Source organism: Bos indicus, chromosome 9 (genome assembly GCF_029378745.1).
Source record: "Bos indicus isolate NIAB-ARS_2022 breed Sahiwal x Tharparkar chromosome 9, NIAB-ARS_B.indTharparkar_mat_pri_1.0, whole genome shotgun sequence".
Classification (NCBI taxonomy): Eukaryota; Metazoa; Chordata; class Mammalia; order Artiodactyla; family Bovidae; genus Bos; species Bos indicus.
The window spans coordinates 67,613,509-67,631,503 of NC_091768.1; the positions used below are offsets into that span (position 1 = coordinate 67,613,509).

The following is a 17,995-nucleotide window of genomic DNA, read 5'->3' on the forward strand; positions in this document are numbered from 1 at the left end:
AAAGCTGAGCGCTGAAGAATTGATGCTTTTGAACTGTGGTGTTGGAGAAGACTCTCTTGAGTCCCTTGGACTACAAGGAGATCCAACCAGTCCATTCTGAAGGAGATCAGCCCTGGGATTTCTTTGGAAGGAATGATGCTAAAGCTGAAACTCCAGTACTTTGGCCACCTGATGCGAAGAGTTGACTCATTGGAAAAGACTCTGATGCTGGGAGGGATTGGGGGCAGGAGGAAAAGGGGACGACAGAGGATGAGATGGCTGGATGGCATCACTGACTCGATGGACGTGAGTCTGAGTGAACTCTGGGAGTTGGTGATGGACAGGGAGGCCTGGCGTGCTGTGATTCATGGGGTCGCAAAGAGTCGGACACGACTGAGCAACTGAACTGAACTGAAAATGATTATGTTATGTGGAATTCATCTCAATTAAAAAATAGTGCCAGTGACACTTTATACACAAGTTTATTTGGTGGGAGAAAAATGACTGAAAATTTATTTAAATCTCTATGTAACCCGAATGCTGCAAAACAGTGATTTTTAATGCTTGCCAGTTTAGAACCTTCTGCCAAGCTTTCTAAACTGTGCCCCCAGAGAAGAAAGCATCCAAAAAATGGTGTCGAATGAGTCAATCTGTAGGTAAATATAATTTGCTTGTCTTTAGAGAATGCTAGCTAGCACCCAGCACCTACAGCATTCCCATCCAAATATCTGTTTTCTACGATTTCAAGATGATTTTCCTTTTCTACTTCTCAATTATGTATGAACTTAAACATGTTCCAAGGTATTATCCAGTCTTGTTGTTGTTGTTACTGGCTCAGTCATGTCCAACTCTTTATGACTCCATGGACTGTAGCCCACCAGGCTCCTCTGTCCATGGAATTCTCCAGGCAAGAATACTTGAAGTGGGTCATCATTTCCTTTTCCAGGGGATCTTCCTGTAGATTATTCATGTAGTCATTTTGATTCAACAGTCAATGTATGTTAATAAAATGCCTAGCATTTTATGACCACATACATGAATTAGGTACTACATCAAGAATTTTACATTCATTATTTTATTTAATCCTTTAATCAATTCATTATGTATGGACTCTTGTATTATCTCTGTTACACGGATGACAGTATTGAGGCCTAGAGATATTAAGTCATTTCTTCCACGCTATGGGACTGGTAAGATCTCCAGAGGATCCCTTCCAGGGATCAAACCCGGGTCTCCCTCATTGCAGGCACGTTCTTTACCACCTGAACCACCAGGGAAGCCCCTATCAAGCTTCTAGGGTTAGGAAAATCAGGATGAAAGTAGAGATTTTATAAACTTGTTGCCAGAAAACTTATAGCTTAAAGATGATCACTTTTGAAGGTATATTCAATGAGCCTATTAACTTTGTTCTCTGGCTTGATTACAACATAGATTCTCAAACTGGCAAGGTCTTCGGTAATTGTGAATCACCAATCAATAAAAATCTACCACCACTCTTATGGAAGCAACTAAAAATGCATGTCCTAGCAAGAGTCACTGTATCTTTTTTATAGTTAAATAATGGCATATTAGATGTTATGGAGATCTATCAATTATTTTATAAAGTAATAATTATCTATGAATCAATATCAGTTATTTAATTTTATGCTTTTAGAGTTGATTTAAAATTTATTTTAATACATTAAAATGACAAAAATCTAGTTTAGGTCATAGAAATTTTATTTTTTTGTATTTTGATCCTATTTCAACAGTTAATGTATATTAATAAAATACCTAGCATTTTATAACCACATACATGAGTTAGGTACTACATCAACAACTTTACATTCATTCTTTCATTTAATCCTTTAATCAATTCATTATGTATGCACTCTTATATTATCTCTGACACATAGATGACAACTGAGACCTAGAGATGTTAAGTCATTTCTCCCAGGCTATGGGACTGGTAAATGTCAGAGACAGCATGTGGATCTTGATCTCTCTGGCTCTTGAGCTTGTGTTCTTAATAATGAAGATTTTGTATTTCCTTTAAAAAAAAAAATGAAAAGCCAATAAGACATTGATGACATTTATTTAAATTGTGAATGTATATTGGTTGCATATTTTGGAAGAAATACATACATACAGCATACATATATACCATTTTATGTAATGGCAGTTTCAATTTGGCCAAATCAACTGTTTCTCAAAATAACGAGTGATACCAAATCTCTCTGTTAAAATCACCAGATCTGTACAGAAGTACCAATAAAATGAAACTCATAAATACAGAAAGCAGTGAATTTAATTTAGGCCTAAAACAATTTAGGAAAATAGATCTAACTAATATAACAAGATTTTATTAAGTTTCACTTTTACCTATTAAAATGCAGATTTATTTCTGAGAAAAGGCAACAAAAATAATTTACGTTTTTATTTTCCTTTGCTTCTATTTTTGTTTGAATTTAAAATATTGGACTGAATATTGTGTCCCTCTGCTTTTCTAGATTAATTATGAAAAATAAACCAGTAATATGAATATTTCCTGTTTTAAAAATTCCTTCAACTATGGTTTTAAACTAACTCAAAAAAATAAAAAATAGGGAAAACATATAGCCAAAAACCAAGAAATGAGCAAAAATGGTCATATATCTTTTTAAGCATTTGATTGTGGTACTGGTTATGAGCACTTTTAACTGGGCTGACTTTGCCTAATATGATGAATGACCAGAACTTCAAGTTATATTCATATATATACTGTTCCTCAAGAGATGTAACACCTAGGAGCTTGTTTACTTATTTACCATCTCTTTTTCCTTCTGCTCAGGCTGAGCTCTGTTAACCTTGAATCTGCAGTCCCCATTTCTCCTGACGGAAGCTTTGCAACAGCCGTGGAAGTTTGTCAATGTCCGCCAGGGTATACTGGCTCCTCCTGTGAAGTAAGTTTGCAAGAATATAGCTTCAGTACATTCTAAGTTCTTTCAGCATTAACTATTAAACGATTCTAAAATGAATTTAGTTTTTTCATCAAGGATTGCACAAATGATAGCGTCTTATTACTTGAAGAACTTCAATGTCTGCCAAAAGTCATGACTGTCAGAGTGTTACTCATATGATGTCATCTTGAAATCATATTTTTCCTTATGACATAATAGCTAAAAATCTGATTCTTTTGGAAGTTTTTGGTTTCTCTTTAATCTGTTGATAAAATGGGATGAATGATGGTGGAATACTATTTCAATATATTTCTCCTTCTCAGGTGGAAACCTGAGAGGAATTTAGCACCGTTTCTTTTCTTTTTCACTTTCTCCATGTTTTAATCCTATGTACTACATTCTTTCTCTACTTTATTCCTAAGAATACAACCAATTCACAATCATCTGAAGGACTCAGTCTTTAAAATGTCAAGAACATAATATATGGAAGAAATACCTTGATTCGGAAAGTTTTCTACAGGTCTTTGATTTGTTTAGCGCCTAAAGTTTGAGATATTTATTGTTGTCTCAGTATTCTAGATTAATGTTCCTTACTTAATATTGCAATGTGTCCTTCTAAGGTAATAATTTTTATTTACTTTTATGTATGTTTTAGGTAGTTTGAAAATTGATTTTACTTGAAATCTGCTCAAAAAATATAAGTGCCATTTCCCTGATAGAGGGCATGGCTTGCATATAAATAGGAGCTTAAATTCTTTAAAAATGGTGCCTTTAAGGAATCATCTGAGTGTACCAAGATGTTCCACTTCAGCACACTAATCCATTAAACCATTTACAGAAATACCCTAGGTCTTGCTTTTCAGTTCTCTTGTACTTTAAAATAATGCATGCTTCCAGAGGATACACAGGGCTTAGAGTCATATTCATGTCAGATGTGTTTTCTTTAACTGAGCTTGGATTCACCTATCTAAAAATAAAACTAAATGTAATTCGCCATCACTTTTTAAAAATTCATACAGAGAATACAGAAATAATAATGGAAATGAATTAGCTCTGTCAACCCAAATTTGATTTCACATGTAAAATTTATGTTGTATTTGATAAAGCATATTCTTTGATTAAGAACCTAGCAGTCTGTATTTCAAACCAGAAAGCTCTCTTTGAACCTCTAAGTTCTTATTTCAACTGAAATAAACTACTCTTATTATATTCTTACTTTCACACTTATTCCCACATTGATGATTCTCAGTACTCTTCATCATCTTCTGTACAAATTTCAAATGCCCATTGAATCTAAAATTGCCTGTATTAGAATTATTTCATTGGCTATGCATTTTGAGTCTCAGTGAACTCCAGGAGTTGGTGATGGACAGGGAGGCCTGGCGTGCTGCGATTCATGGGATCGCAAAGAGTCAGACATGACTGAGCGACTGATCTGATCTGATGCATTTTGTTTCTTCTTTTCTTTCACCAAAATATTTATTGAGAATCTTTGGTAAATTCTGCCCTAGATGCTGAGAGGGATTATCAAGATTACATCACAGTCCTTGTTCTTAAGGAGCTAACAGTCTGTTTAGTAAGACAGAACACATACTTATGATAAATGGGATCACAGCCCTATAGAATTAAGGCACCAATAAGTGGTACAGAACATGAGTGCAATAATCTTTCAAAGATGTGATCGGTTCCAGTGGAGAGAGATGTCACAGGAAATGTTCTGAGGTGGAAAAATCCCAACTTGGAAACTAAATAATGGTAACAATTAGGTAGGAAGAGAGAAGCAAGTGGGTGTGGAAGAGTCAGAACAAAGAAACAGAAGTATAAGAAAAGCTTCCTGTGCTTCTCACACAATAATGGATAAATATAGTTACCTTGGAATCCATAAAAGAAATTAATCGAATCAGAAGACAAGGAACTCTGAAACTCTGGAGTTTCTCTCAGGCTTCTTCATTTCTTCTACTCTCTAATAATCCTTTCTTTTCTTTATTGAAGCTTCCTGTCCCTTAGCTCACTATTATCTATCCATATCTTTTCCTGATTTCATTTGCTTTTTTACTGAGTTTGAAAGGGCAGACATTCTAGTTTTGTTACCACTGATACTTCCAAATCCTTTAAAAGCTGAGTAAACTCCAAACACCATTGTTGTTGTTGTTCAGCCCCTAAGTTATATCTGTCTTTTTGCGACTGCAGCTCACCAGGCTTCCCCTCACTGTCTCCTGGAGTTTGCTGATTCATGTCTATTGAGTCTGTGATGCCATCCAACCATCTCAGCCTCTGTCGCCCCCTTCTCCTCTTGCCCTCAATTTTTCCCAGCATCAGGGTCTTTTCCAGTGAGCTGGCTCTTCACATCAGGTGGCCTAAGTATTAACATTTTAATTCTAGCTTGCCTAAAACAGATTATATGATTCCATGATAAATCATTCTTTTCTGTTTTTTGGGGGGCCATAAATGTTAATCCAGAATTTTTTAATCATTTATACTTTTTATAAATCCCTACACATTTTATTTTTCAAATATTTTCATTCTTTCCTAGAATTGTCATAGTTCATTTCACTTAACAAGTGGGACGGATGAGGAAGTGAAAGCAAAATTAGGTACTAAAAAAGTGTTTTAATTAAAATCTCAGCTTCCTATTCTAAATGGTGGAAATATTAACTACTTCATGTAGTTTTTAAGATGATCGAAACTCTTGATATGGATGGTAATGTGATGAACAATACACATACAGTCTATGACCTTCAAGGACATTACATTTGATGGTAGACTAAACTGTATGCCAGAAAGAAAATTTAAATAAATATGATAAATTCCATGAAGACAATAAGCAGGGGGCCTTGATAGAGGCTCTGAGAACAAGTGTAGGAAGATGAGATGGAAGGGACTATATGACTAAACTGAGCTCTAGGGTCTTCTTAGGTAAAGGGAACCAGTGAGGAAGTGAAACACAGTTTGGGATCTGCAAGGACCTGAAAGAAGGCATGTGTGGCTGGAGCTTAATAAGCAAGGGGAGCATAGCACGAGACATGCCTGGAGGAGCCAAACCACTCAGAGCTTTGCATGATTAAAAATTTGTAGTATTATTCTAAATGCAATGGAAAGAAAACTTTTCTGCTCCTGCTGCCCAGTCATGTCTGACTCTCTGCAGCCCCATGAACTAGGCCAACAGGCTCCTCTGTCCATGAATTTTTCCAGGCAAGAAGACTGGAGTAGGTTGCCATTTGATATGATACCATGATCTGAGTTAATTTTTTTTTTTAAAGTCACTATAACTACAGTGTGTAGAACATACTGTACATGGCAGGGATGGCAGGAAGTAAAATGGTTAATATGCTATTTTGTTAGAATGTAATGATGATAGAGGTTTGTTAGGATAATGGCAGAGGATGTGAAAAGACATGTTGTTTATTTTAAATAGATTTTGGTAGTAGAACCAATCAGTCTTACTGATAGACATGCCACGGGAACATTGAAAGTAATAATGATTTTGAGAATGAGTCAGATGTCAAGTTGGAGCAGTTGAATGTGGGGCTGTTTACTTAGCTGAGGAAAACTGAGGGTAGGAACACCTGTGGTGGGGATGATAAAATCAACAATCCATCTTAGAAATATTAGGTTTGAAAGAGCTATGAAGTATATTGTCAATGTCCAGTTAGAATATGTAGGTCTTGACCTCAGAATATCTGTCTGGTCTAGAGATATGTATTTGGAAGAAATCATCAACTAGACAGCTGAATAAAGTTACCTTGGAGCAAGTGTGGAGGAAAAAAGAGAAAATGACTAAGCCCCCAAGAGCTCCTGACCATGAGAAGCGAGTTGAAGCAGAGGAGACAGCAAAGAGAGGGGCAGTAACCTGGAACTGTAGTATCATGAAAGCTGTGAGAAGAGGGCTTTTGAGGGAGATAGGAATCAGCTAAACCATAGCTTGATGAGAGATCAAATAAAATGTTAACTGTAGAATTGTTCATTTGATTTGGTTCCCTGGAATTCGGTGGCATGGACAAGAGCAGTTTTAACCCAGTGATTATGGCACAAGACAGATTAGGATGGAGTGAACCATTGAAGGGAAGTAGAAAGAAAAGATATTTTAGAGCAGACTTACCTAAAAGAAAAAATAGGTAGGTAACTGAAAGTTATGGGATATTAAGAGAGTATTTTTGTCTTTTTTCCTGTTAGCTAATTTTTTACAGAGATACAAGTCATATTTTCGAGCTGATAGTAATGATCTAACGGAAAGGAAAGATATTATTGATGCAGCACTGAGTGGGTATATTGGGAAAACAATTACAAGTGCGGTGATAATCCTTTGAGAGTATGAGGAATTCTGCATTCCTCATCCCCATTGTTCCAGAGGGAAATATGACTAATGGAAATATGGGCTTGTGCTTGTGTACTTGGTAGTAGAAAGATCGTTTCCACTGCCTTCAGTATTCTCTGTGACTAATGAGATGAAATCACTGGCTAAGAAAGAGGTCTAAGAGTTGGGAAATTTAAAGAGGATGTAGGATAAGTAATATATTTGCAGATATATATGTGTGTATATATATATGCCTTGTTTTATATATATATATATATATATACACATACACACACCTTATATATTATATATGTATACCTGTATATAATATATATCTTATTAATGACAATTCTATGAATATTTTTCCTCAGAACAGTAAGTCAATTATCTCCCTATTAGCAACACCCTTAATTTCTACTCGCTTCTGAATATATAGCTTCACCAGTTTTTAGAAATATATATTACATTACAAAATCTATTCTGTAATGAGTCTAGGGTGACAACATTTTTAATGAGTAAAAATTATTAGAAAGGGTTAGAAAATTGACACCTTCTTTTCTATACTGCCCAAATTAAGAAGAAAGTTGCTTTTGTTTTCCTTTAGGATATCAAGTATCAGATCATCCTTTTTTTATGTCTTTGCTATTGATGTTCAAATTTAAGAATCCTCATATCCTGAGGCAGAAGGAACATTTCCAACAATACACAACACAATTCTATATTCTTTATTACCTCAGTGGTTTCTCTCTTGTTTCCACTCTCAGCTAGGAAAAAAAAGGCCTTTTCATGATATACTGAGTTGTAGTTAACCATCCAGAAATATAGTAAATAACCCACAAAATGCAGTTTTAACTTGAGGGAGATCATACGCTCCTGCAGGGCAGCAGTGTTTCCCCCTTTGTTTTGTACCCTATCCAGTTGAGAGTGACCCCCGCAGAAGGGATGCTTAAACATGACAGTGAACTGAAAGCCAGCCCTGACACACAGATGCTCTGTGACCCAAATATCCTTTTTCGAATCAGAATTCTATTCTTGTATGAGAAAGTGTTTTACACTTTAAAAAGGAATGATGGATATAACTAGAGTTCTAGTAGAATAAAACCATAAAATAAAATATCTAAGGAATGTATGGTAAATAAATCATAAACTATTTTGTGTAAATTTGAGAAGGTAAAATATGGTGGAGGAAGTTGAGAATGAGAACTATAAATTATATATGTGCACAAGTCAGCCATGTAGGTGATCAAATGTAAGATGAGTGCTACCTTTTTTCCAGACAATTGCAAAGATTTTCTGGAAGTGACGGAGTTAAGGGCAGTTTGCGTGTGAGAAAGGGAAGACATTCCAGAGGATCTACACTCCTTGGACAGGACATTAAATGCTCTAGTAGGCTAAGGTTCTGAAGAGCCCATTTATGTCGGCTGCTTTTTTTCAATACTTTTTCTTCTGTTTTCTTGTCTGTGCTTTTTACTTTGAGACTGTCGTGATTCAATTCTTTATATCTCTGCTTTATTTTGCTATTTCAGAAGAGTCATCAAGTTAATGCTTCCTCTAATCTCATACCTGCCAATAACACTAAGGTCAGTACGAAGCCCCCATGTCAGGAGGAATAGCTCTGGTAGCCATATTTCCATAATGGCAACGCTTTGACATGCACATCTGCTGGGTTTGCTACCTAAATATGTTTATCTGCTAAAGACAAAAGTAAGCTTTAAAAAAAAATCCCTGAGACTAACTTGAGACCATATTTTCCTTTCAGTCTTGTTGGCCTAGGCACAGACGAGTTAACGGCACTATTTTTGGTGGCCTCTGTGAACCCTGTCAGTGCTTTGGTCACGCGGAATCCTGTGATGATACCACCGGAGAATGCCTGGTAAGTGCTTTCTCCATTGGGGTTGCTGATTGACAAGGCTGAAATCAGCTCAATAAGCCCTGCAACTCAATTACTACCTTTGGGACCTTAAACACTTGAGTCAAGAAGGGATTTGACGGTGATCTTTATATTGAACTGAGTTGGAAGCTGAGAAGGTTCTTTCATATGTGGTCTTCCTGACTGACAAGCATTAGAAAGTGTTTACTCACATAAGTCTAAGGATTGAATTAAGATCAGATATATCATAATAAAACATAACTAATGACTGTGATACATATCTGCCACAAATATATATGGTTTCAATCTCTTATGTAATTCTACCCCAAAAATGACTGCATTTCTGTAACAGGAAATGATTTGTAACCCCATAATATGAAAGGTATAAAATATAAGCTCTGTAATAGGCATAATTATACTTTTTTTTCACTTTGAAAATGAGGGCATACTACGTTCTTTTTTTTTGGAAAATTTCAGCATTGAACTAAATTCAAAACATTGTGTGTAAATTAAAAATAATAAACATGTGCAATACATAGTCACCAGAGCTGCTTACTCCTTCTATTAAGTCAATACTATAACCAGAAAAAAAGCTCTACAGAGGGTGAAGCACTTTCCATCCTGCTAAGAAGCTTTTGGATTGGAGATTACGCTGAATAGACCATTCTGATTAACTCAAGGGCATGTTAGTTTTATATTGTCTGACATGACATGAAGCTTGAAACAACACTTCTCATTTCATTAATCTTGCAGAAACACAATTTGAAATGGTGCCAATTTAGGAGGATATCATATTCTCATTTCCCTGTAGAATTTAAGGCAGCCTCTGTTATCTGTATTTCTTAATGTTCTCTCTCTCTCTTGCTCATTCTTCCCCCTCCCCTACCCTTTTTCTTCCATTTAAAAGCTTCTGGGAAAAATCCAAAATGAAAATTCAGGGCTTTTGTTTCAATGTGATTTGACATTTAGTTTTATTGATGCTCTTTCTGTTTTCTCTATAGCAGATTTTGTTTAATTGCATTGCAGGATAAAGCATGATAGCCTTAATTTGTGGATCAGTAGATTTTTCAAATGGCATTGTTATGAACAGAAAGACAGTGATTTTCATTTTAATTATACAATAAGTCTTTTAAAATGTACCTTGGGAAAAATACTGAGTTACCTTTAAACAAATATTCAGCCCAAAACAGATATAGATTTGTTTTCAGTTCAGTTCAGTTCAGTTCAGTAGCTCAGTCATGTCCGACTCTTTGTGACCCCATGAATCACAGCACGCCAGGCCTCCCTGTCCATCACCATCTCCCGGAGTTCACTCAAACTCATGTCCATCAAGTCGGTGATGCCATCCAGCCATCTCATCCCAATTTCCTCCTGCCCCCAATCCCTCCCAGCATCAGAGTCTTTTCCAATGAGTCAACTCTTCGCATGAGGTGGCCAAAGTACTGGACTTTCAGCTTTAGCATCATTCCTTCCAAAGAACACCCAGGACTGATCTCCTTTAGAATGGACTAGTTGGATCTCCTTGCAGTCTAAGGGACTCTCAAGAGTCTTCTCCAACACCACAGTTCAAAAGCATCAATTCTTCGGCGCTCAGCCTTCTTCACAGTCCAACTCTCACATCCATACATGACCACAGGAAAAACCATAGCCTTGACTAGACAGACCTTTGTTGCCAAAGTAATGTCTCTGCTTTTTAATATGCTATCTAGGTTGGTCATTAAAAAGATAGCATATTAAAAACCTAGATAGCATATTAAAAAGCAGAGACATTACTTTTTTTTTTTAATATGCTATCTAGGTTGGTCATTGGAGAAGGAAATGGCAACCCACTCCAGTGTTCTTGCCTGGAGAATCCCAGGGACGGCAGAGCCTGGTGGGCTGCCATCTATGGGGTCGCACAGAGTCGGACACGACTGAAGTGACTTAGCAGGTTGGTCATAACTGTTTTACTTAAACCTAAAAAGACAGAAATTAATATTTCATGACAACAGACTCATAATGCTTCCAATAGCAATATTTCATGCTGCATTCATTAAGATTAAGTCTAAAATGATGCTGTTAGTCCATTTGGTTATAGGATATTTCTAAGAATGAAAGCCCATTGTTTTAGAGTAGGATAGTTTCATCCAGTATAATTTTGGGGGAAGAAGTAAGGGGAATCAGTGATTATCTGAGGCCTTCTACTAATGAACTGTAGTTTATTGAATTTGTTTCATGGACAAGGAGATAGGAGAATACTTCAAATAAGCAAGGGATCTTAGGGAAGCAACAGAGAACTTAATGATTGACCTTAAAGACCTTAATCTGGTGTGTTTTCTGAATTTTCCATTGTAGCTGATAAATAGATAATAATGTAAGATATTTTCTGGAGACTTCCAAATGCTCTATTTGAAATGATACTGATAACTAAATGCTGCTGTCCCATTTTGAGCATATTAATTCCAACATGATCCACAAAGATAAAAATATTTAAGTGCTGCACATCAAAAGCAATCTTACCATTCAGTTGTTCTGCATTTTAGCTTCTTTTTAAGAAATTATTTATGCTTGCCCTCCTAGCATTAAACAGAAAATTTTTGAAACTTTTCCAGATAAGCTACATTTTAGTTAGTTTGGCTTTGAAACTAATTAGAAATAAATTGAAATATTTTTTGATATCAGACCAAAATCCAGACCTCTTTTATAGTGTGGACCTATATTGAAAGATCAGTTTGACTTGCAGTACTTCTGAAGTGACCTAAGCCTGGTGGGCTGATGTCTATGGGGTCGCACAGAGTCGGACATGACTGAAGTGACTTAGCAGCAAGAAACAGTCAAGTCACATGGGAAGATTGCATGCTTGCTCCTTGTCATCGTTCCTGTGATAAGTGATGTGAACAGACATTTGGAGAGCACTTTGGAGCAGGATACCTATAAAATTCACCAGCCCATCAGAGTGAACCTTTCATCTTTTTTTTCAGTTTGAGTTTCCATTGTATTTTTTCCTATTACTGTTTTATGGTTTCAATTACAAAAACAGTTGAGTTTTAAGATTAATTTTAAAATTTCCATTCAGTGACATATGACATTAGGAAATGCAAGAAATATGTTATTTTTCTTCCAAATTAGTAAAGCAAAGCAGGGTCTCTGGGTTGTATAAGATTTTCAGTTGAGTTTTAGAAAAACCATTTTCAACATGGTTAAAACATAGTCGGTTTTATTATCTTGTTTTTTAAAGCCCCTAAATCTTTGAAGATACAATTTTGATTGTATCAGTATAACAATATACAAAGAATATTGCAACAAACATTCAACTTTTTTTAGTAAGAGCCAACTTTAGTTAAACTTGAAAACTGAAAGGAACAAATATGAAGATGAAATTAAAGAGGAAAGCGTTTCATCAGATTGATCCATGCCTGGCAACTTCCTACTAGATGTGCTGTTATTTAGACAAGTGTTGATAATAAAGTTAACATCTTTGCTACTTTGATAGAAGGTTGATAAATAAATTTGAGAATTTTAAATACTTTAAGGAAAAACCTGTTTTCAAGTATTAACAGATAGTAAAGTATCACCTATTCACTTGTAGTTCAAACTGTCATAGGATTTCAGAACTTGAAAGCTGCATATATTATGGGCTTCAGCTCTCACATTTTACAGAATGTAAGCAATTGGTTCAGAGTTAAATCACTGGATTTTCATTTAATATCTTCTATTCAGTAATCTGTCCCTCTCCCCAAGGAATTTGACTGTTTTCTGAAATGTTATTTACGTGGTTTTAAATTAAATATATTTATTAAATATAATTTTAAAAGAACTTTTAATATGCTAGAATAACTCAGAACTTTAATTAAATCAAATTGGCTCTCCCATTGGTCATCAAGTTTAATAAATTTTTACTTTATGCTTAAAATGAATTTATATTTTGGCTGTTAGCTATTTCCTCTACATATCTGGTTATTAATGATAAAATTAAAGGTTTTATACTCCAAACTCTGATGAACTCTTTTGAAATGAGAAAAAATAGAATGTTATATGCTTGTAAGATTAAAAATATATTTCAGTCACAATAAATCTATGTTGTATGATATTTAATAGGCATTATATACATTTTATTGTATTATAGGAGTTTGAAGAACTTATGTCTACACAATGCCAAAACATCATATAAATTGATCAAATTGTGCTATTGAAAACTTTATAGACAATTTCATTCATTAATTGATTGTTCACCTTTACCAGTCTTGATGAATTTTGTGAACACTAAGTTGATAAATCTACTTTAATTTATATGAAGAAATCAAGATATAAATTATTTTATTTTGATTTTCTTTATTTTTAAAAAGTACATGGTTCCAGAAAATACTAATTGATGGAAAATGCTGTTTTATTTTAAAAACCAATGTCTGTGGGAAACTGTTACATGCCTTGTGGTTTTAGTATTTATTAGTATACATTTCAGAGAAGGTGATGGCACCCCACTCCAGTACTCTTGCCTGGAAAACCCCATGGACGGAGGAGCCTGGTAGGCTGCAGTCCATGGGGTCACTAAAAGTCGGACACGACTGAGCGACTTCACTTTCACTTTTCACTTTCATGCCTTGGAGAAGGAAATGGCAACCCACTCCAGTGTTCTTGCCTGGAGAATCCCAGGGACGGGGGAGCCTGGTGGGCTGCCGTCTATGGGGTCGCACAGAGTTGGACACGACTGAAGCGACTTAGCAGTAGCAGCAGCAGTATACATTTAAAAATTTCTCAGTCTTCCCATCTTTTAATCATGAGTCAAGCAAGGCCCTCACAACTGTAATACATTAGTGCATTGTCCACATCATCAGAGCATACTGAGGTCCAGATTAATCTCAGATGTAGGAAGGCTATAGTCTCAGAGGATTTGTGTGATTAGCCACAGTTCTCATTAAATCAGCAGTTTTAAGTTGAACAATTAATTTTTACCTAAATCAGGTACAATTTCCATTAAATATATGTCATTTAGTCTCTGCAGAGTCTAAATGTATGTTACTACACATACTCACACATATTTCTTTAAGAAAAAAAATAAAAAACAACAAAAAAGAAAATATGATTTACATAATGAAAAAACTTTATAGTGAATTTCAGTCATCTTTTTGTTAAGTATGCATATGCTGAACGTAGCATGCAGTTTATAAGCTAGATATTAAATTAACTTTCAATGCTATTTCACAGCTGTAAAATTGACCATTTTATGTGGGAAATTACTCTTCCTGGCAGGGAACAGACTAATGATTCTGTAGACCTATTTTTGGTAATGCATTGATGCTAGAGACTGGAATAATAAACTCTGATGTGCACTTCTTCCTCAGAATTGTAAGGATCACACTGATGGACCATATTGCAATAAATGTCTTCCTGGTTTCTATGGTGATCCTACTAAAGGAACCTCTGACGACTGTCAGCCCTGTGCCTGTCCACTCAATAGCCCATCCAATAAGTGAGTAACAAACTTACCTCTTTCCAGAGTTGGGAATCTGGTTCTGCAAGTGTATTTTTGATATAGAATTTACCCTTTCTCTTGTCACACATAAATAAATAATAAAGATGTGCATAAATTTATCAGGAAGATAATATGAATTTTTCTAAATATAAAATATTTAAAGCTATGGCTGTTTATTCCATGAAAATTTTAATATTTTTAGCTCTAGTTTTGGGGAGTTAGTATCTAAGAGAGAGAACTCAAATAGAATTTCTAAACCAACTCCAAAGAACAGACATATATTTTACAAACTTAGCCCAGCCTTCCACAAGTCGAAAGCAGCTTCTTGAAGGGGAAGCAGAGAATGCCGACCCCACAAAGAGCCTGGCTGTGTGTGCAGCTGTCTCGTGAACGCTGGTGGACCACGAAAGAAGTGTACCTTCTTGAACCTCTCTGCTGCCATTTTCTTTAAATATGTTTTGTATAGTTTGTATTTCATTATGGGAACAGCTACTTTTCCACAACCATTGATACACAATTCAAAATGTGATGGAACCTGGGCTTTGTGCTTCTGCATGTTGATCAGCTCTTAGCTACATGCCTTTAGGTGTATGTATTTGATACGTGTACTTCTGGTGCTTCTACTTTGGCTGTAACTAGGCTGAGTCGGGCACGACTGAGCGACTTCACTTTCACTTTTCACTTTCATGCATTGGAGAAGGAAATGGCAACCCACTCCAATGTTCTTGCCTGGAGAATCCCATGGACAGAGGAGCCTAGTGGGCTGCCGTCTATGGGGTCGCACAGAGTCGGACACAACTGAAGCGACTTAGCAGCAGCAACAGCAGCAGACACATACCCACAGATACACACACACACACACACCCCCCTTCATACTATATTAAAAAATACTACTAATAAAATGCTGCTTATTTGGATCCCAGTCACACACTGTAAATCTTAGGCAACTCATAAATCCCTCAAAAAGGTAAAATAAGAAATAAATCTAGTTGACCTTTAAGCAACAGTTTTATCCCTTAGTTATTGCATGATTTATCATATTATCATATATCATATTGTATATATATTTTTATCTTATTGAAATAGTTTAATGGTATTATAAATTATAAAATATTGAAATATCGATGATAGCACTTTAGTTTGCATAAAACACATCATGAAAAGTTTAATGCAAACTTCATACAATTTTTCTATTCATCTGGCTATCTTTGTTTTTTGAAAAATTTTCTACTTGTTCATCTGAAACAATAACTTTGTATAGCAGACTTTTTAAAGTATATATTTTGTCTGATCTTCCCTTTACCTTTTAGGGGAACACATTATTTCAGATGCTGTAATTCACTTTCCCCTCAGGGGTAACCATCCCATAAGCAAATATGTAAGCAATACCCTAAAACCAAAAATCTTGTTTTATTTTAATTAAGCATATTAATTATAATAATAATCAATACTTTTTATTAGTAAACATTGTAAGTAACTATAGTTTTAAATCAAATTTTAAAAAATTTTCTTAAAGGTTAGCTTAGTGCTTAATAAAATTCATATTTTTGTATGTAATTTTCATCTATTTCTGAATGCTGTAGTAATCCTTGAAGAGCAAAAATTTTTCATGATGATTACATGTTACAGGTTAAAAAGTTACAACTTTTTAATGTGAAGGTGTTACCAAGCTGGTCATATTTTGTGGTCTTATCTAAGATATTCCTAATAAAAATGGTCTTTTACTGCTAGGGTCCATGAATACCAGAAGTTAAAGATTTTGAGATTAATTCTGTCATTGAATTTAAAAGTTATCTTAGGAATTACGCTTCCTGCACTTTAGCGCACAGGAAATCTTTTTACTCTTCCCTGACAGCATCCCTCCATCAGAATTTCCATCTTAGTCATTGGAGAGGAAAAGAAGAACTAAGATCTAATGAAAGCAGACTACTACATTCTAGGCATAGGGTCAGGCATTATACTTGGCATTATTTTACACCCACTTATTAAAGTGTTTCTGAAGGTTAAATAATGCCAAATATAATACCTGACCCTATACCTAGAATGTAGTAGTCTGCTTTCATTAAATATGAAGAAAGGAGTTTTCAAGTGGGAAAAGAGCATTATAGTGCCAATTTTTGGAACTGGAACTCCTTGATTTAAATGCTGAATTTCATTCTTTCTAGCCGTATGACTCTGGGAAAGTAACTTACATTCTCTGTGTCTCAATTCTCTTGTCATAATTAGGACCTTCTCAGAGGGTTGTTATGAGAACTACATAAATTGAAGTGCACCAAGCACCTAAAACCATGATTGAACATGGTGAGCCTAATACTGAGACTGATCATTTATTAAGTAATTTACTCAGCCATAAATTAAAGTATCAGAGTTGAAATTTTGTTTAAAGTCCATGTGCTTTGCATTCCCCTGCATTAAGGGGTCTTTATATTACATACAGTCTTACATTAAGGGCTTCTTTAAAAAACACTGCATTTTAAGCAATAACATTAAGAGACTTAAATGGGGAATGGGGTAATATATATTAGTGATCAGAATATTTTCAGAATTTAGGGCATGTGCCTGGATGGTTACCAAACTGAAGATCTTTTGGCAACCAGGGATGTCAGAGAAGAGGAAGAAGGCTAAAAGGAAATCTGGAAAATAATGAGTATGTTGGACATCCATGACACAAATCTTGCTCTCTGGTGTACTTGTGAAGGGTTAGATCAAGCGATGGAGAACTGACTCACTCACTTCAGTGGAATTCTCCAAAACCATCCAATTTACACAAAACTTTAAGAAAAACAAAGGGATGGCATCTGGTTACTCATCTGCATTGCACTCCTGCGCAACCAAAATATCTATGGCATTAGCATAACTGTCAGTCCAGCAGAGCTGGCCATTCATAGTACCACATGAATCCTAGCCTAAAACATTTGCAGAATTATATAATCGAGTGAATATATAGACCTTATGAATTTATCCTCAAATTGTACTGGTATTATTATAAATATGGATGAGCCATTAGGGACAGAACTTTGCTTGGATAATTATAGGCATTCATGACCCATCCTTCTCTGTTCACTGTGCTTCTACTTTAAAATGGATTCTAATTGTGCTCCTGAAAGAAAAAGTCAGCAAGCATTAAACACCATCCATCATCTGTCAGTGATAAAAAGAATTGAGGTTCTAGTATCCAGTGATAAAATGTTCCTAAGTATGGTATTCCGGTTTGATATATTGTGCAGATCTTGACTCTTTAAAGAAAGCTCAATAATAACAGTAATGAAATATTTAAAGATCCTTTCATTTAAGGTGTTTTCATTTACATTACACAATTGTTAAATTATTAGGTTATAATTTTATCCTTACAAGTAGAATTGGCAGTAGAGTGCAAAAACCTATTTTAAATGCCAGCTTTAAATGTAGCATTTGTAGAGGGTATTATACCCAATACTTATAATAACCTAGAGTGGAATATAATCTGCAAAAAACCTGAATCA

At 35.2% G+C, this 17,995-nt stretch overlaps 1 protein-coding gene across 2 annotated transcripts in view; it reads left to right on the forward strand.

Annotated features, from left to right (window-relative positions):
- Positions 1-17,995, forward strand: part of LAMA2 (laminin subunit alpha 2) — a 694,677-nt gene that overhangs the window by 396,520 nt on the left and 280,162 nt on the right. For both annotated transcript variants that reach the window (XM_070795552.1, XM_070795553.1), the window contains exons 15-17: positions 2,789-2,900; positions 8,951-9,064; positions 14,383-14,510. In XM_070795552.1, the coding sequence (XP_070651653.1) occupies positions 2,789-2,900; positions 8,951-9,064; positions 14,383-14,510 (354 nt within the window). The remainder of the gene's footprint in view (positions 1-2,788; positions 2,901-8,950; positions 9,065-14,382; positions 14,511-17,995) is intronic.